The sequence below is a fragment of the Lepidochelys kempii genome, chromosome 7 (genome assembly GCF_965140285.1).
Source record: "Lepidochelys kempii isolate rLepKem1 chromosome 7, rLepKem1.hap1, whole genome shotgun sequence".
NCBI lineage: Eukaryota > Metazoa > Chordata > Testudines > Cheloniidae > Lepidochelys > Lepidochelys kempii.
This window is the reverse complement of record NC_136386.1, coordinates 60,956,056-60,975,914: the sequence shown is the minus strand read 5'-3', so window position 1 is coordinate 60,975,914 and position 19,859 is coordinate 60,956,056. Positions and strand designations below refer to the sequence as shown.

The 19,859-nt window shown below is 49.7% G+C and overlaps 2 protein-coding genes across 8 annotated transcripts in view; one reads left to right on the top strand and one right to left on the bottom strand.

Moving 5' to 3' along the window:
- The window catches only part of LOC140914681 (erlin-1), a 75,375-nt gene extending 65,732 nt beyond the window's left edge, over positions 1-9,643 (top strand). For 5 of the 6 annotated variants that reach the window (XM_073353129.1, XM_073353130.2, XM_073353128.2 and 2 more), the window contains 4 exons: positions 2,774-2,865; positions 4,095-4,184; positions 4,572-4,651; positions 4,918-9,643. In XM_073353129.1, the coding sequence (XP_073209230.1) occupies positions 2,774-2,865; positions 4,095-4,184; positions 4,572-4,651; positions 4,918-5,136 (481 nt within the window). In that variant the 3' untranslated portion in view covers positions 5,137-9,643. Of the gene's footprint in view, positions 1-2,773; positions 2,866-4,094; positions 4,185-4,571; positions 4,652-4,917 lie in introns of those variants that run through there. The other variant, XR_012159938.1, reaches the window with a different exon arrangement.
- Positions 9,644-11,264: 1,621 nt separating this feature from the next.
- The window catches only part of ADAM8 (ADAM metallopeptidase domain 8), a 99,867-nt gene continuing 91,272 nt past the window's right edge, over positions 11,265-19,859 (bottom strand). The window contains exons 21-26 of one of the 2 annotated variants that reach the window (XM_073353122.1): positions 19,767-19,829; positions 14,800-14,868; positions 13,964-14,014; positions 13,181-13,291; positions 12,895-13,005; positions 11,265-12,583 (exon numbers count right to left, since the gene is read on the bottom strand). In XM_073353122.1, the coding sequence (XP_073209223.1) occupies positions 12,533-12,583; positions 12,895-13,005; positions 13,181-13,291; positions 13,964-14,014; positions 14,800-14,868; positions 19,767-19,829 (456 nt within the window). In that variant the 3' untranslated portion in view covers positions 11,265-12,532. The remainder of the gene's footprint in view (positions 12,584-12,894; positions 13,006-13,180; positions 13,292-13,963; positions 14,015-14,799; positions 14,869-19,766; positions 19,830-19,859) is intronic. The other variant, XM_073353123.1, reaches the window with a different exon arrangement.

The following is a 19,859-nucleotide window of genomic DNA, read 5'->3' as shown; positions in this document are numbered from 1 at the left end:
TCTTAAAAATAGGAACTATGTTAGCAATTCTCCAATCATACGGTACAACCCCTGAGTTTACAGATTCATTAAAAATTCTTGCTAATGGGCTTGCAATTTCTTGTGCCAATTCTTTTAATATTCTTGGATGAAGATTATCTGGGCCCCCCGATTTAGTCCCATTAAGCTGTTTGAGTTTCGCTTCTACCTCAGATATGGTGATGTCTACCTCCATATCCTCATTCCCATTTATCATGCTACCATTATCCCTAAGATCCTCTTTAGTCTTATTAAAGACTGAGGCAAAGTATTTGTTTAGATATTGGGCCATGCCTAGATTATCCTTGACCTCCACTCCATCCTCAGTTTTTAGCGGTCCCACTTCTTCTTTCTTTGTTTTCTTCCTATTTATATGACTATAGAACCTTTTACTATTGGTTTTAATTCCCTTTGCAAGGTCCAACTCTACTTGACTTTTAGCCTGTCTCACTTTATCCCTACATATTCTGACCTCAATAAGGTAGCTTTCCTTACTGATCCCTCTCTTCTTCCACTCCCTATATGCTTTCTGCTTTTTCTTAATTACCTCTCTAAGATGCTTGCTCATCCAGCTTGGTCTACAACTCCTGCCTATGAATTTTTTCCCCTTTCTTGGGATGCAGGCTTCCGATAGCTTCTGCAGCTTTAATTTAAAATAATCCCAGGCCTCCTCTACCTTTAAACCCATAAATTCTTCAGTCCAATCCACTTCCCTAACTAATTTCCTTAATTTTTGAAAGTCAGCCCTTTTGAAATCAAAAACCCTAGTTGCAGATTTATTTTTGTTAATCCTTCCATTCAGTTTGAACTGAATTAGCTCATGATCACTTGAGCCAAGATTATCCCCTACAACCATTTCCTCTATGAGGTCCTCATTACTCACCAAGACCAAATCTAAAATGGCATCCCCTCTAGTCGGTTCAGCAACTACTTGCTGAAGGAATCCATCAGCTATCACATCTAGGAAAATCTGAGCCCTATTATTATTACTAGCACTCGTCCTCCAGTCTATATCTGGGAAGTTAAAGTCTCCCATGATCACACAGTTTCCATTAGTATTTACTTTATTAAAAACATTAAAAAGGGCTCTATCCATATCCAAATTAGATCCCGGCGGTCTATAGCACACCCCAAGTACTATCCCAGGGGAGGCTCTAATAGTTTTCTTCCCCAATTTAATTGTTGCCCAGACAGACTCAGTCATATCCATTTCATCGCTTCTTATTTCTTTACATTCTATCTCATCATTGATATACAGTGCTACTCCACCACCTTTACCTTTATTTCGGTCTTTCCTAAACAGCACATACCCTTCAATACCTGTAGCCCAGTCATGACTACTATTCCACCAGGTCTCTGTTATACCTATAATATCTGGTTTCACTTCCTGCACCAGTAACTCTAGTTCCTCCATTTTGTTACCTAGGCTCCTTGCATTAGTGTACAAACATCTTAATTTTTGCTGTTTGGCCTCACTCACATTCTGTACCCTATTAGGCACGGTTATTTTACTACCAGTATAACCTATTAGACTTGTATCTACACTGCCCTTCCTCCTACCTACAGCTGTATCCACTCTTACTTCATTTTCTTTCCACTCTATGCTAAATTCTGGCGTGGATATGATGCTGATTTGCCCGGGTTCACATCTGGAACCAGGAATAGAGAGTACCCTCTGCTGAAGGGGTGTTGTTGCCTTGTTGTCAGGACACGGTTTAGTCTTGGGGTTGTTAGGGAGCCTTGGTTGTTTGGCTTCCCAGATGACAATGGTGGCACAGATGCAAGCATCTTTTCCAGGGTAACTGACCCTTCTGGCCCAGAGGCTCTGTCACTGCAGTGTGCTCTATCTTGGAGCTGTCCCGGAAAAGCAGTGGGGTGCTCTAGCTAATGCAGAATGCAGTAGCTTGTCTTTTGAGTGGAGTACTTGTTTGTGTAAGCTCTGTGCCTTGTCCCAGGTACTGGCTGCCTGTTTCTAGGTGCAGGTCTTTGATCCATAAAGCTTGCAGTGGTCTAGGATACACTTCCTAGCAACCCCACCCATAAGTCATGTCAATTACAAGCCACCCTTGCCGTTTGGTTCAGGATGGGCAGCAAGACTTTCTCATGCAGGATACGGTGTCGGACTCTTCTGGCTGAAGCCCTAGATCATTGCAGGTGCAGAGGGCAGGTATTTCTGCACTCCACCCCTTTCATGAATTTAGTGCTTCCATGTAACGAGGCTCCCATGTGCAAAGGACCATTCAGGGCCATCTTTAAAACAGTAACTCCTCCTTCCCTTGCTAAGCTTGTACTGGGCAGAGCCTCAGGCAGGGCTCGGTTAACCTCCCCTTTGCTCAAGCAGTCAGCTGGCTTCCAGTTATGTCTCGTGGAGTAAATCCCGCTAACTGGATTCTGAGTTAAATGATGTTAAGAGATTTACACATTGGACTCCAAGGGCAGCCTGTTGTGACACAGCAACCACCAGTTAAGTGCAGCACGAAAAAACCCAGGAGCAAAAGCAAAATCCCAAATAGACAAGTGAGCTGCTCCTATTCTACAGTCAATTTACTGGAGTTTTTAACAAGTAAACCTTCAGTTCACCCTATATTCACCAAGCATGCTTGTTTGTGTGCTGTCTCTGGTTGTTCTGTACCTGCAACTCCGTGTCTCTCCCACCTGCACTCAACTGCTCCCTTTTGGGATGGTGACATTGCTGGCTGTGTTTGTTCTAAATCTACACCCTGAAAGCTCACTTGCAAACTCTTTTGTGGTGCAGGGAGGCTGAAAAGACCAAACTGCTCGTAGTAGCACAGAAGCAAAAGGTTGTGGAGAAGGAGGCGGAGACTGAGAGGAAGAAGGCTCTCATAGGTATGTTGAAGAGTCATTGACACACAAGTATGCCAAGGACTAGTATCTTCAGATTTCATCTGAACATGGACAGAACATCCCAGCCAAGCCCTTTGGACAGTCTGCTGTCCCTAGCCAAGCAGGAACAGGCTAGGTCGCTAGTCAGGTGGGAGACATCCAGGATAAATCGTGCAGCTGATGATTCAGTAGATGAGGCTCCTCCCTCTGAATCAGCACTGACTCCCTCACTGGGGACAGCAGATCTCTGAGCACCTCATCACAAGGCCGCATTGCACCCTGCAGCAGTTGGTGGCTACCAGTTTTTGTGGTGATGTTGCTTCTGACCATGCAGTGGGGCCTGTAATTGCCCAGTGGGCACCTGGTGCAGAAGCACATTATGCTATGAAGCTGTGTGTTTTAACTTCAGCAGTTTTATTCTCTCTTGTCATGTCAACAGTTTGTGTTGTGCTGACCCCAGTCCCCCATGTGGTGTTAGGGATGCTGTGCTGATGGAGGGGCCGTCTTTCAGAGCGGTTTTAAAGCCTACTCCTGGGGGTCATGGCCCTTTTGGAAAGGAATGGAGAGCAGCCCCAGTGGTCCTGTCCAACTCTAGTTCAGGGAGCACATGCCACTTCCATGAATGATTCCCCCTTGTAAAGTGCTACATTGTGGTGCAGGATAGGGGCTTAGAAGCTCACTAGAGTTCTCAACATCCCTCCCTTGGAAGCTGCTTAGAACTTAGAGATGTTCCTTTTGAAGAGAAATTCTTAGTAGTTTGGCTTCTACCCAAGATGTGTGCATCACATCACTAAACGGTTTGTTTTCAGTACATTGTAAGGGCATTCAGGATGGAGCTGCATACTGCACTGGGGACACTTGTAAGCCAGATCAGTCCTGTGGACTGGAATCACAAGCTGTCCTGGTGAAAGTGGCTGAGCTCTGCAGGCTGATTGTCTCCTAGGAAGTTTGTAGGGCATAATTTACTGGTAGCACCACCTGTGTGAAAGGTGGCTGAGTTACTGCAGTGCTAGAACCCATCACTGTTGTGTTTCCTGATCGTGCCACCCAGCTGTAACTGTTAATTTTTGAAGCACCTTGAGGGGATGGAAGAAGTGAGCTGTAGGGATAGCCTGGTACTGAGCCTCTTATCAGCAATAATATCCAGTGCAGTCCATTCAAAACTATTGTCCACATGCTGTGGCCACAGGTGCTTGAGCGAGCATTGTCTGAGCTGCAGTTTGTAATTGCAGAAGCTGAGAAGGCGGCTGAGGTGGCCAAGATTCATTATCGACAGAAGGTTATGGAGAAGGAAACAGAGAAGAGAATTTCTGAGATTGAAGGTAACTGGAGCTTGAGTAGTGACATTTCTCCTCTCTTCTTTCTCTCTTCGTGCCCTCTCCCCCTGCCCCGCTAGCTGTTAGCACAAGGTCTCCCAGAGGCACCCTCCCCGCACCCCCAGTAACTATGGGTGGAGGAGAAACCCGGGGATCCATGGTGCTATCACAATGCAAATAATAAACCTCACACAACTGTAGCTCTTAACTGAGGGTAAATTCTCCCTGAGTGTTTTCCACCAGCTCTTCAGTGCCTGCACATGTGTGTTGCTCAGCCTGGCTGTGACCAGGCACAGCCAGTGATCTCCTTACATCACAGTCCCAGAGGGCTTGTAGTAATGTTGCTATTTCAGTTCTAATGTTCTTTTCTATTTGACTTTCTCTTGCTGTTAGATGCTGTTTTGCTAGCAAGAGAGAGAACAAAAGCTGATGCAGAATATTACACGGCTCAGAAAATGGCTGACTCTAACAAGGTATGGGGAGTGCTTTTGGAACAAAGTGACCCAAAGTGTAGACTTGCTTGGTCTCTTCACTCCACTGAGGAAGGGGAGGGCTCCAAATGGCAAGTGATATGGGAATGTTTAATTTATCTGATATCAATCCAGTTTTCTGGCGCAGGGATTTAAATGTCGACCACAAACCCCTGTTGCTGGGTGAGAGGGGACCTGTGGGGATAAATCCAGTGATGTCTGCATGAGAATGTTGCCTCTTATGGGATCTGCTCTCTCACTCTGTATAGCTGAAACTCACGCCAGCGTATCTGGAGCTGAAGAAGTATCAGGCCATTGCTGCCAACAGCAAGCTGTATTTTGGTAACAGCATCCCCAGCATGTTTTTGGATTCCTGCACCTTCAAACACGTGGCTATGAGGACCGTGCCAGAAGCCAGCCTCCTTTCAAAGGAGGATCCTGCACTCTCTGGGGGAAGCCACCTCAAAAAACCAGAGAGCACAGGCTGATGCAAGAGGTGGAAAAGCTTCAGCAAGCTCTGGAGGAAGCAGCTGTGTCGTGCAGACCAGTGTCCTCCCTGGTGTGCTACCGGGGCGCTGTCTGCTCTCTGCCATGCCCCAGTGGGGCGGACGCAGCACACGCAGCCTCTTTCTACACAGATGTGACAATTGGATTGATTTCTTTAAGCAACAACTGTGTTGAGGGCTCTGCCTTTCCCTTTTCTCACTCCCTGTTTGAGCTGGTGCTTCCGAATGAGGGACAATCCTGTACTTAAACCTGCCTATACTGGAATATTAAAGGACAGAAGCCAGGGAGCCTTCTGCAGGAGGTGCAGTTGTTTAGAAGGCCTGTGTTCTGCATTACCTTTGTGGAAGGAGGTTTGGCCTAGGGGCCCTCGAGGGCGCTGGGTGAGTGGGATGGAAAGCGTGGTCGTTTTGCTGCCCACGCCCTGAGGCTGGACTGACTCGTTAACCTCCCTCATGCTGCTCTAAGGCCTGTCGCTCATCTAGATGTAAACTTAATTTCTTCTTGTAAAATGCTACCGACTTTCATCTGCGTCGTGCCTCACTGTGCACACCTGCTCAGCTCCCTAGATGCCAGAGGTCCTGCTAGGATGGGCTTGGTGGCAAGTAGATTTTTTTTTTTTAAATAGGAACCATATAGTTCTAATCCTTTCTGTAGATAGCAACACTAACTGCTTTGAACTTGGCACTAGTCTATAATGGTAATGCTGTGCTACCTGGGCTGCCTGTCTCCTTAGCTGCCCTATGTGCAATGAAGATCGTGTTCTGCTCTTTGGTGCTGTATGGCTCTGTCTCCTCCCCTCCAAAGATGCGGACTGAGGAGCAGGCAGCATATGGTGCCAGGTACTGAGGGCAAGGGGACAGACTTGTGAAACCTGCCCTGACCACAGATGCCTCTGCCAGCCCCCCCCCAGCCTCCTTTCAGTTAGCTTTGCCTCCTTGCCCTGGGAGGGCTGCTGCCTCTCTGCATCTGGCAGACAAAGAGAGGAGAGCAAGTGCAGATGGAGGACGTAGGAATCAGCGCTCCCAGGTCTGGGTCAAAGTCGTCTCCTTTCCCCCGCCACGCCACGCATGAGGGACTCAGTTGGCTGTCTTGCTGCCCACCTCTCCAGTGCTGGGGTGGCCCAGTGTTCGTTCTGCCTCCAAGCAGGGAATGGGCTCAACCAGCTGCTTCAGCTCAGTCTTGCTCCACCACTTCTGCAGCTCTGCCCCAGGGTGTCGGGATCAGGCTGCTGAGCTCCTGCGGTGGGAGGTCTGCAGAAGCAGCTCCCGATTGGAGTCATTTAATGTGAGGGTATTCTGTTTTTGAATGAAGTATTGTCGCTTCCCCAGAGAGCAGGCGCTCAGTGTGAACAGCTCCCATTGCCCAACCCATTGCCTGTTAGCATTTTTGACCATCCATAATGTCCTCAACTGAGTGGTGCTGCTGCTTGGGATGCTTCCCTGCTCGTGGCACAGGAAGGAAGCCCCCCTCTGCTGTCTGTCCCTTGACCCACTATCCTAGGGTGGGGGGAATTCCTACAGGAGCTGTGTTTGGTGTAGTCTCCTCCCCTCTTCTCCAAGGGTAGGGCCACTGTTCAGGTGGTATTTCACATACTGTTGTGTAGATGCTCCCTTTTAAGTCCTGGGGTGGGGTTTAGATCACCGGGATTGGTTCCAGAATGTCTTGCCTCCCATCTGGCCCTGACCCCCACTCTGCTAAGGTGGGAAAAGAGCAGCCTCATCCACCAGAATTGGAGTCTATGTGCTCATCCCACCCTCCGGCTCCACGGGCTGCACTAGCCCACTCAGCCCTGTGGGTGCTTCTTGGAAACGCTGAGCACCTGCATTTTGCCCTGCAGTTGATGTTGCAGGGAGTGTGGAGCTGGGGCTGGACTGGGGGCTTGTCTGGGGAACTTGCTCTGTATTTTTTCCTGAATGCTAATAATTTACCTTGTTCTCTGAAGTATTCAGTTCAAGGTTTAAAAACCTGAACCTGCCTTAGCACCTGCTGATGCGCTCACTCAGGAGGCCAGGGCTCTCACCGGGACTGGCCCACACACACTGATTTTTGTGCCGATTTAACTATTTTACTCAGGGGGTTCCCTGGTTGAAATTGTTAAATGAGTGTGAGCCCTCGAGTGCGTGCTGTTACACTGCTGTGAAGGTTCCTCTTCCTCTGCAGGACTAGCAATACAGCCCCAACCTCTTTTGTCCGGGTATAATTGTGGCCATGCTCAGGCAGCTGGCCTACTCTGTCTTACTGTCAGTGGGCTACAATTTGTGTGTGGACCGGGCCTGAGGCTTGCAGCTTTGCTTCTGCCATTTCTGTTCCTCGTGTCTGTAGATCTCATGTGCCCAAATGGCTGTTCTCTCCTAAGCATTTCTCCTGTGCTGCCCTTCCTTGGGGAGTCCTTGTGCTGCCTCGCTCCCCTGGGGGACAGAATGCCCCCTTTCTACTTTGCAGCATGAGCCCTGTGGTTCTTACTGGAGCTATTGTTCTCAACCCACTGCCCTTTCTGCAGCATTTCTGCCTTTACTGTGTTCAGCCAGAGTGCAGCGTATCTCTTGGAGGAGGTGTCCCAGCATGAATACAGTGTGCTTTACAGACCTGTTGCTCTGCATCCACTTTGCTGTTGGCTGTTTGGGGTGCACAATTAGTTGCTGCAGCCAGAGTATTCTCTTGTCCAGATACTTTCAAGCTAGTGCCCATAGGAAGGGAAGGCCCTGTGACTCCCTGTGCATTGGGCTGTCAGCATTTGTTTGCCAGTCTCTTAAAGCCCCACTAAGGTGGGAACCAAGGAACGATTAGCCACCTGAGGATTAAAATGCCATGCAGCCTCCTGGAGCCAGGCAGCAGCAGAGATGGCACTTCTTGATTGGGAGTTTGTGCACTCCTGCAGCTTCTGGGGTGAGGACAGATGAACCTTACCAAAGTGCCATTGCCTCCTTGCCCCACTGTGATAAGGTGGGAGAAGAGCAGCTCATCCACCAGAACTGGAGTCTACATGCTCATGGCTCCATGCTGAGCTGAATGGCACAGTCCTACTGACAGCCCCCTGGCGGTTCCACCATCTCGTGGAGAGAAGCCAGGCATTGCCAAGCAGCCTGTGGCCCCATGGACTTGTCAGAGTTTGAAGTAGCAGCCTCTGAATCTGCATCCTGGCCAGGGAGAACTCACCTGCTCTGTGGTTTTAGGTGAGATGGGCCTGAGCCCTCTGCTGTAATGACCAGCAGCCACAGCACACTGGGTGGCTCTTTGCTCTGCCAAGACTGCTGGCTAGCAGGAAGTTAGACTGGTTGACATCTGTGCCTCTGTCCCCAGGGAATTAGTCTCTGTGCCTCCCATTTCCCCATGCTGCTAAGCACCAAGCTATTAGCTGATGTGTGTCAGTCCTCCAGCCATATGCCAAGTACCTGCTTTCAAGGTCTCTGTGCTCTAGTCCAAGTTCTGAGCTGTCCAGTTGCCTGGCTGTGGGCTACACCAGTCTGCATTCCTGGGAGGGCCTGCACTACAGCAGGAGAGCATGGTCACAAGTACAAACTATGACTGAAAAAGCATCTGCTCCAGCTGTTTGAAAGTCTGCTATAAGCAGGGTTCTGTGCCCACTAGTGGTCTCACTGACTGAGGATGAGTGGGAGCTTAGTGTCTAAGGGATGCCTGATGGGTCGGGGATGGGGACAAGCCCTGTACTCTCTTGGGTGCCTGGGTGTACAAGACCTATGTATTGCTGTAAGAGCAGACCACTCCTCCAGCTCCAGGAGGCAGGCAACAGCGCACAAAACTGCAATGGCTGGCTCTATAGCCAGTGGGTGATGCTAGATTCAGGGTGCATACAGAAAACAGCTCCTTCTCTGCAAGAGGGGAGGTGCTCCTTGGGCAGTAATGATCCTCCCAAACTTCTGTTCACTTGTGGCCTCAGTCTGCTGCCAAGGAGGGTGCTGCAGGCTGGACTTGGCCTGTACAGCTTGGTCTTAGATGTGCTCTTTATCTGGCTTGGAATATATATGTCAATGCTCACTCTCCCTTGCTTGGTGTGATTTGCTTTTTGTACATTTCTCTTTAAGGAGTGCTTGAGGATGTTCCTAAGGGTTCACAGTCCTTTGGCAATATTTGATCAGTGCTTCCTGCACTAGACAGAAATCGCCTGTTTTCCTAACCAACATTTTAGGGTCCACATTCTGATCACTTTTACCTACTCTAAAATACTGTCCATGACATGCTGGTCATAAGTGAGACAGTTGGTTTGATCAGTGTTGGTCACTTGTGCATTAGTCTGAATTCTCACAAGGCTCATGGTCTGGAATTTACCTGTTTGAAAATGAATTTAGAAGTGTCCATGTTTTGAGATAGCAAACAACTTTCCCTCCACGAGCTGCTGGATTGTGTCTGAGGGTGGGGGGGCCTTGGGGCCTGGACAAATTTCTATGGAATTTACTTTTTTAAAAATTCATTTATATGGCAAAATGTTAAATTTTTTGGATAAGAATAAAATTATTTTGATACCATGTATTCGGTGGCTACCTTGCCCTCATCCTGCCTGCCTGCGTTGGGACTAGGCTGCCTCTTACTAGGTCGCCATCAGATTCATGTGAAGGCAGGCAACTGTAGTCTCACCCTCTGCAAACTCAGGGGAGGACCCAGCCCAGTATAAACAGATCAACCACCTCCATTTCCTGTCCTGTCTAGGTTTCCCTACTGGAAATACTCCAAGTGTCTTGGAGCGTACACAGAACCTGTATAGCCTAACACCTACCTTCAGCCCCTGCTCTCCTGCTGCAGCTAGAGGCTGTTGTGGGGGCTCTGCTGTTTAGGGCTCTAAAGCAAGATCTGCTCATGGTTGGGGGCTGAGGTTCTCAGAGGGAAAGATTTCCCAAGCCCAGGGCTTCTCCAGACCTAGCACTCACCACTGGTGGGATCCAGGAGGGTGGAGCAGTGATGGCCAGATGGAGAATCATTACCTGCCATGCAGTCACAGAGCTGTTACACATGCATCCATCCTCCCACAGCTCCAGGGCAATGTGCCCTGTACATGCACCAGGGCAAGGAGACAGACCCCCTAACCCATTGTCCCTGGGCTTTCTTGCATCAAATTGGAGTAACATAACCCTGCTCCACAGCAACGGTGGCCAGCGTGGGGCCCTCCTTGTCACTGGTGTCAAGGTAACAAGGCTGCCAGGAGCTTAGCCTCTCCTGTCTCCTTGGGTCAGGGGAACTGCAAAAGGGGTTAAGGCTAAGTTGTAGGAGAGCAGCCTCAATCTCTTCCCTCCTGTTCAGGCCAAGTCCATTTTATGGCTGATGAAAAACCAAACTTGTTTTGTTCAGTTCAGGACAGCAGAGGGCCACATCCATTGATGGGGGAAGAGATGTACTATCTGCACTGCTTTCTCACTGCTGAAAAATGGAGCAGCTATACTGCATTCAACAAAGACATTTAGGCTCCCCTGCCTTCCATAGAAACCAGATGAAGTTAGAAGCTTAAATATCTGTGTATTGAAGGGAGAGATGCAACCTTCCTCCTGTGAGCACAGGCCAACCCTGGGCTGCTGGACAAGTGAAGAATCTGTTCCGTTGCAGGTGGGTTCAGAGCAGCAGCTTTCCTCTAACTGTCAGTAACCGATGGAGGGGAGAGCCATTGTATGAGCTGACTTACCTCTGCATTGTAGCTGCTGCTGCTAAAGTGCTAAGCAACTCTGTGTGTGGATACCCTCTCCTGCCCTGTGGCCCCCATGAAGTCAGGGTTGGGCCCCAGGACAGCAGTCCTCTAAAGTACAATGTGAGTTTAGACTAAAGCCCTCAGACCATGATCGAGACAAAGACTAGGGGCTGGATCTGTGCCCCAAGCTCTCCAAAGACACATACAGGGCTGCAAGGGAGCAGGAGAGTCCTACCTCCTTCCCTTAGCAGTCACTGTTTAACCCTTCCCCCAGCCAGCATCTAGAAACCCTGCACCAAGCTGGCCTGCAGCTTTGACTCTTACCAATGCCTTTGATTCAACTCATATCAAACTGAGCAGCATCAGATTTAACACCATGCTGAGTGAAAAGGTCACATTAAAGGTTATAAATTATCATGATTAAAAAAAACCAACCCATCTGTGACTTGCCCTTCAGACAGACCATAACTCAGACAATAATTTAAATGATAAAATACATTGGTTGCCAACAGAATAACCCAACACCAGCTGACTGTGATGTGCTCTGGGTGAGTAGGGCTGTTCGCTCAGCGCAGCATGTATTACTGTGGCATCAAGTTACTGCAGTAGATTCTGGGGTCCTGGCTGCTACCTGCCAGGCACCGTACAGCACTGGCTCCTGCATTGGCAGTAGCTGGTCATGCCTACGCACTGCACAGCCAGCAGCTTTGGAAATCTGTGCTGGGGAGAGAGCGGCTACTGCCTGCCCAAACCCAGGAACATCCCAAACGCCAGCTCCAGCCAGGAGTCCCAGTTCATCCTGACATGCTTTGGAAGAGCTGGAAAGTGCCATACGAGGGTCTGCGCTGTGGATAGTAGGAGCTGACACTTGAGACATTGAGGGAATTGGGCTGGCAGCTTGTCACAGTTGTTTTGCCTATAAGGAGAGGCCCTATGGAGGGCTGGGGAGCCAGCCCAGGCTCCTGGATGTGTCACTGTCAGCAAAACCATTTGGCTGGATTCAGGCACTAGGGGCAGGGCAAAAACAGTCTCTGAACATGCTAAGGTTCCAGCTGTTACCTAAGAGGCCATTGCTGGAATGGCCTTCCACAACCCCGGCCTGACTGCCGAATTGGATCACCCGCAGGGGCGGGGCACGTTTGCTATGTCCAGCACCTGAAAGCAACACCATAATTCCAGGCGGCAGCATGGGGATGCAGTGGGCAGAGATTACAGCTGCCAGCTTGCAATGCTGGGGTTAGTCCCCTCGATCTAGCTGACACGGTCCATGCTAGGATGGGTGGTCTTGGCAGTGCGTTGCCATGACACAATGATCTGCTGGGCTCACTGCGACAGATCATGCATGGCATGGAAATAGGAACGGTCCCCTGAGCTGCTCCCCCCACCCCCCTATGCCTGCATGGGGAGGGGGGGCTCTGCAGTGAGAGAAGTGTCCCTCATTTGTACTTTTGGGAAGGCCTTGCCCTTTCACTAGTAAAAACCTGAGAACATTTCCCTACGTCTGCTGGTGTGAGCCCCCCTGGCCTCCAAGCAGCCATTGCTGGCCAGCCCTGCTGTATTGTGCAGCCACAGCATCTGTGTTAAGGCACAGCTGAGTCAAGCATTTCATGTAAACACTCAAGACCTTGAAGGAAGACTCTGCTAAGCGAGTCGAGTACCATTAAGCAAGAAGCAGAAATGCTCAATCATTCTAGAGAAACGCTGGAGCCAGCCACGCCTTGCTGTCCCAGCCGCCACAGTCTGGGTCATCTCCGTGAAGCTGGAGGCTTCAGTGCCACCTTCAAGGAAGCAGCCTGCTGGAAAACAGAAAGAGAGGAGCCATGAGAGGGGCTGGGTCCTGGGACGCTGCTAAAGCCACCCTGGCAGTGACTGAATGACCGTGGCACATTGGCCCAGCCCAGTGCCCTCACTGGCACAGGAAGGGGAGGAACAGCTCAATCACTATAAAACAAAACAAAGCTGACTAGCCTGCTACTCAGCTAGTGAGGGAGCAGGGCATGATAGCCACCTAAACAGGGAGCCTAGCCAGGCAAAGGGAACCCCCCCCCCAGCCCCACTGGGTAACACAACTGCCAATCTGATCGCAGACACACAGAGCTGGGCTCACCTGGGGCTGACTGGATTGACACACCAGGGCAGTAGGTTTGGCAGGCGGGATAGGCAGAGCTGACAATTTGGTCCCATCCATGCTACAGCCATTCAGCTTATCTGCCTTACGCTGGCAAGAGCAAGACAAAAAGCATTCCTTTAATGGCCATTTCAGCTGCAAAAACTGGCAGCTGTTCATGATAGCCACCTAAGCAGGGAGCCTAGCCAGGCAAAGGTAACCCCGCCCAGCCCCACTGGGTAACACAACAGCCAATCTGATCGCAGACACACAGAGCTGGGCTCACCTGGGGCTGACTGGATTGACACATCAGGGCAGTAGGTTTGGCAGGCGGGATAGGCAGAGCTGACAATTTGGTCCCATCCATGCTACAGCCATTCAGCTTATCTGCCTTACGCTGGCAAGAGCAAGATGAAAAGCATTCCTTTAATGTGCAACATTATAAATCTTTTGGGATCAGCGTCCATTTCAGCTGCAAAAACGGGCAGCTGTTCTCCCAGAAACTGCTATCAGAATAGGAGAATGGGAAAGAAAAGAAATAAGACCCCCCACCCCATCCCAGTAAGCCAAGGCAGGGCCTCACTAACGACAGCTGTAATGATTTTTTTCCAGTGCTGGAGGCAGCTGCAGTGCAGCTGGTTGGTTGGCAGAAAGCAGCCCATCGCACAGCGCAGACCATACAGTATCTAGCCCTGGACACTCCTGAGCACCTGGAGCACAGCCTAGGTGAATTCAGGCCATGCCACTGTAGTGGTGTGGATGCAGCACAGCTGACCCCAGCACTCCTGCCTCTGCCCCCCCAGGCCCAGCACACCATGCTGCCCATTCCAAGGGTTGACTCTGGCAGGCACACAACCTCCTGGATAAGGCCCCCCAGCTCTTGTGTGGGCTGCCCCCCATCAGACTGTCCCCCCCACAGCCAGCCATGGGCCCTCAGTACTGGTCGCGGAGCTGGGGGTGGGTGGGGGAAGGGGTGTGTGTGTGTGTGTGCAGATCCCCTACTTGTGAAGTGAGAGCTGAGTGGCTAGTGGGCAGAAAGTCCAGTGTGAGGACCCAGGATGAGACGCACCTGTTTGCTTCTCAGCTCGGGGAGAGGCCGGGTCGGTGGCTTCGGCTTCACCTAACAACAGGGTGCAATAGAGTCAGTCACCCAGTTCCAAACCAACTCCCACCAGGTGCCCCCGACCCCTACCACAGCTCGGTGCTGCCACGTGGGCTCAGCAAAAGCGCTGGTGGGGCCAGTGGCACGAGCAGGGGCCACACTTTCCATGCAAAGAACAAGGACAATCTGCTGGGAAGGAAGTGCTGTGAGGCTCTGGCCAAGTAACTCAGCCTGCCTGGCTCTGTCTCTGATGGGGCCAAAGGCCATGTGAAAGTGGGGGTGTTTGAATTTTGCTGATTCAGGCTTTCAGCATCATGGAGAAGCCTAACCGGGACCTTGGCTGAGGGGGCTTCTGCACCAGGGGTGGGCAGATGCCCTGGGAGGTGCCAAGGGTGTTTGAGACTCAACCCACCAGCATTGCAGGGCTAGGGGCTGGCCTGTGGACATGCTGCCCCACGAGCCTGTGGACATGACAGCTCCACATGGGGCTGGGTAATGGGGGAGAGAGTTCTGCACTGGGAGGAGCAGTGGGGTCATCACACACCGTCTGGGTAGTGCGATTGTAGCACGCGGAGCTGCAAGGAGGCCTGGCAGGAGAGGGCAGGGGGCACCCCCGAGCAGCACATGCTGTCTTGGGGCCTGAAACCAGGCTGAGGATGGCTTCAGGCAGGGAGGTGACATGCTGGGCAGGCCTGCAGGCGACTGATGTCAAGCACCAGCTCCAGTAGGGATGGTGATGCTGCCAGTTAGGGTCCCCGCTAGCACGTGTGCGCGTTCCAAAGCTTGGCGAGAAGCAGCATTACCTCGCCAGCAGCCGGTTTGGGCTTTGCAGAGACCAGAGGGGGAGGTGCCACGTTGGGTTTAACTCCAACCTAATTCAAATGCAGAGAAAAGAAAACAAGCCTAAGGTTTCGCGGTCTTTGAATGAAAATACTGTGTCTCCTGTCAGTTCCCCGGCCAGCAGCACACGGCAGCCTGCGCTGGGATTCAGTGGGGGAGCAGTTACTCACATGGCCACGTTTACACATCTGCAGGGCCATGTCCTGAGGGAGGGACTGGAGTCACAGCGCGTGCATTCACTACAGCACTGGCACCCCTCCCCCGCATACCGCTGCCCCCAAGGGAGCTGAGGCCCAGCTACAGGGGCTTTTTCCAAGCAGTTCTTCGGCCTGGCGCTCTACCCAGAGGCAGCATCTCTGCTCTGGAAGCTGCTCATGGCTAATGTTCTGTCTAACGCTGTGCGCAGCCCTAGAGCCAGGTGGCGTGGCGAGATGAGGGTATAAGGGTGTCTTGAACTGCACTTAGCGCAGCCTTGCCAGGGACGGAGCTGCCTGTCTGGGTGGGGGTTGCCTTGGGCTTTTGAAAGGCTCTCATTTATTGTGATGCCAGAGGCCACCAAGGCCCAGGAGCAATTTTCCCAAAGCAGTTCAATTGTCATCGGGCCAGTAAGCAAGACTAAGAGTGACTCTCCAGCTGACAAACTGGAGAAATGGTCTGAAGTAAACAGGATGAAATTCAATAAGGACAAATGCAAAGTGCTCCACTTAGGAAAGAACAATCACAGTTGCACACATACAAAATGGGAAAGGACTGCCTAGGTAGGCATACTGCGGAAAAGGATCTGGGGGTCATAGTGGATCACAAGCTAAATATGAGTCAACAGTGTAATGCTGTCGCAAAAAATGCAAACATCGTTCTGGGATGCATGAGCAGGAATGTTGTAAGCAAGACACAAGAAGTAATTCTTCCACTCTACTCTGCTCTGATTAGGCCTCAACTGGAGTAGTGTATCCAGTTCTGGGTGCCACATTTCAGGAAAGATGTGGACAAATTGGAGACAATCCAGAGAACAGCAACAGAAATTATTAAAGGTCTAGAAAACATGACCAGTGAGGGAAGATTGAAAAAAATTAGGTTTGTTTAGTCTGGAAAAGAGAAGACCAAGGGGGGACATGATAAGAGTTTTCAAGTACATGAAAGGTTGTTACAAGGAGGAGGGAGAAAAATTGTTCTCGTTAACCTCTGAGGATAGAGCAAGCAGCAAATGGCTTAAATTGAAGCAAGAGCAGTTTAGGTTGGACATTAGGAAAAACTCCCTGGTAGGGTGGTTAAGCTGTGGAATAAATAGCCTAGGGAAGTTGTGGAATCTTCATCACTGGAGATTTTTAAGAGCAAGTTAGACAAACACCTGTCAGAGATGGTCTAGATAATACGTAGTCCTGCCCTGAGTGCTAGAAGACGTCTCAAGGTCCCTTCCAGTCCTACAATTCTGATAGCTGGGTGCTCGCCTGGGAGGAGGCAGACCCAGGGGCTAGTCCCTGCCCCATTGACCCCTCCAGTATTTTATACAAAGCAGAACGGCTTCAACAGGTTAGACTGAGAACCCCCACCCCCCACTGCCCACAGCCCAGTGGTTAGCGCACTCCCCTGGGAGGGTGAGACCCAGGTTCAGAGCCTATTCTAGATTGAGAGGTTCAAACCTGGGTCTCCTGCCCCACAGGGACATGCTCTAACCATTAGGGTAATGATTATAAAGGGGGGGGCACTAGACCATCTCCTCCTCCAGCCATTTGGTGAATCTAGCCCCTTTTAAAAAAAGTACTGCAGAAGCAGGAAGCCTGCCCAAAGATCAATGGGGCCACTAAAAGATTGAGATGTTAAAACAGCACTCAAGGAAGACAAAGCTGTTGTGGAGAACCTAAATTAATTCTTTGCATGGGTCTTCACTGCAGAGGATGTGAGGGAGATTCCCAAATCTGAGCCATTCTTTTTCGGTGACAAATCTGAGGAACTGTCCCAGATGGATAGGTCCATCAATGGCTATTAGCCAGGATGGGCAGGGATGGTGTCCCTAGCCTCTGTTTGCCAGAAGCTGGGAATGGGCGACAGGGGATGGATCGCTGGATGATTGCCTGTTCTGTTCCTTCCCTCTGGGGCACCTGGCATTGGCCACTGTCAGAAGACAGGATACTGGGCAAGATGGACCTTTGGTCTGACCCAGTATGGCCGCTCTTATGTTCTTATTGAGGTGTTGATAGAGGAGATTTTGGAACAAATTGATAAATAAAACAGCAGTAAGTCACCAGGACCAGGTGGGATTCACACAAGAGTTCTGAAGGAACTCAGATATGAAATTGCAGAACTACTAAGTGCAATTAGTAACCTATCGCATAAATCAGCCTCCATATTGGATGACTTGAGGATAGCTAATGTAATGTTGATTTTTAAAACGGCTCCAGAAGCGATCCTGTCAATTACAGGCCGGTAAGACTAACTTCAGTATCAGGCAAATTGGTTGAAACTACAGAGAATTATCAGACACATAGTTGAAAACGATTTGTTGGGGAGGAGTCAATACAGCTTTTATAAAGGGAAAATCATGCCTCCCCAATCTATTAGATTTTTTTGAGGGGATCAACAAACATGTGGACAAGGTGATTCAGTGGACATAGTGCACTTGGACTTTCAGAAAGCCCTTAACAAGGTTCCTCAACAAAGACTCTTAAGAAAAGTAAGCAGTCATGGGATAAGAGGGAAAGTCCTCTCATGAATCAGAAACTGGTTAAAAGATAGGAAACAAAGGATAGGAATAAATGATCAGTTTACAGAATGGAGAGAGGTAAATAGCAGAGTTCCCCAGGGGTCTGTACTGGGACCAGTGCTGTTCAACATATTCATAAATGATCTGGAAAAAGAGGTAGACAGCAAGGTGGCACAGTTTGCAGTTGACACAAAATTACTCAAGATACTGAAGTCCAAAGCAGACTGAAGAGTTACAAAGAGATCTTACAAACTGGGTGATTGGGCAAAAAAATGGCTGATGAAATTCCATGTTGATAAATGCAAAGTAATGCACATTGGAAAACATATTCCCAACTAAACATACAAAATGATGGGGTCTAAATTAGCTGTTGCCACTCAAGAAAGAGCTCTTGGGTCACTGTGGATAATTCTCCGAAAACATCTGTTCAATGTGCAGCAGCAATCAGAAAAGCTAATAGAATGTTATGAACCATTAGGAAAGGGATAGATAATAAGACAGAAAATATCATAATGCCACTATATAAATCCATGGTACGCCCACACCTTGAATACTGCATGCAGTTCTGGTCTCCCCAAGTCAAAAAATATATATTAGGATTGGAAAGGATAAAGAGAAGGGCTACAAAAATGACTGGGGGTATGGAACAGCTTCCATATGAGGAGAGATTAAAAAGACTGGGACTGTTCATCTTAGAAAAGAGACGACTGAGGGGATAGGAGAGAGGTCTATAAAATCATAAATGGTGCGGAGAAAGGGAATAAGGAAGTGTTATTTACTCCTTCATGTAACACAGGAAATGAATAGGCAGCAGGTTTAAAACACACAAAAGTAAGTACCGTTTCCCACAACACACAGTCAACCTGTGGAACTCACTACCAGGGGATGCCTGTGAAGGCCAAAGTATAACTGGGTTAAAAAAAATTAGGTAAATTCATAGAGGATTGGTCCCACAATAGCTATTAGCCAACATGGTTAAGAATGCAACCCATGCTCTCTATGTCCCTAAGTCTCTTACTGCCAGATGGTGGGACTAGATGACAAGGAATGGATCATTAAATAATTGCTATGTTCTGTTAATTCCCTCTGAAGCATCTGGCACTGGCCACTGTCAGAAGACAGGATACTGGGCTAGATGGACCATTGGTCTGTCCCAGTATGGCCATTCTTATGTTCTTATCTAAAAGCTCCTTATGAAGGGAGTTGGAACCACTTTTCCTGTGATCCTTTTAGGAGGTCTTTGGAGATTTTCCCTTCCTGGGAGAGAGCTGACCCGAGGTCAAAGAGGCACTGAATCTGCCCAGAGATTGGTGTACGGGGAGGTGTCCTTCTGATCTGGTTCTGAAGTGGGGCAAAGGGCAGTGCTCCATCATTAGTAGTCTAAACTTCATCTCCTAGTTCTCCCTCACTCTGAATTTAAGGGCCAGACAGAAGTTACACTTCTGAGGGTCATGTAACTCTCCAAGGCAGAGACCACAGTTTGAGTGACCTTCGCTAACTGGGCTTCCCTCCTGGCGAGAGAGGCAGTGTTTGAGGCAGTGTCCAAGGAAGACAAGGCTTCCCAGAGGGAAGGGCGAGGAACAAAACTAAGTCTCTTAACTATTAAACTAAGATAATCTAAACTGAAATATCTAAAACTAAACTAGCAGCTAGGGGAAAAAAGGTATAGCCGTGGCACACACCAAAGGTGGACACATGAAAGCTCCAGCTCAGGCTGAGGTAATTGAGGAAGAACTGAAGGTGGTTCACTCGCACAATCCTATAGTCTCGGTGTGAGGCATGAGGCAGTGTAGCATGCACGGACACACTGCAAATCGCTGCTCGAAGGCACACGGGGCGCATGCCCATCTGAAGTGGAGTACCCACAGGGACACTACTCGAAGAAGAACGCTGTGCTCTCCAGTTGGGACATCCACAGAAAGTCTATGCTAGAACACAGGCATTTCCACACACAGCTCCCTCCAGCGCTACGTCCCTTCACCACGGAGCACGGTCAACTCTCCGCCACCAGATCTGAGAGCAGGAGCACAGAGCAGCCCAAGTGAGCTGTGCTGGGTCACACAGTCAGGGCCACAGCGGTGACTCCAGGCCCCTGGATTCATTGCAGTCAGCTCAGCTGCCATGAGGGGTATTCAGCAGACTGCTGCTAAGAGTGCAGCTGTGACTGTCTCAGGCATTTGACAGCAAAGCAGTAACATCAGACACAGCAGTCCCAGGCCAGTCACTTACCTGCACAGGTTTGGCTGGATACGCTAGCGAACTCTGACAGGCACTACTGGCCACCGCAGGAGGCTGAGAAGGAACAAGTAAAAATTATTTGCT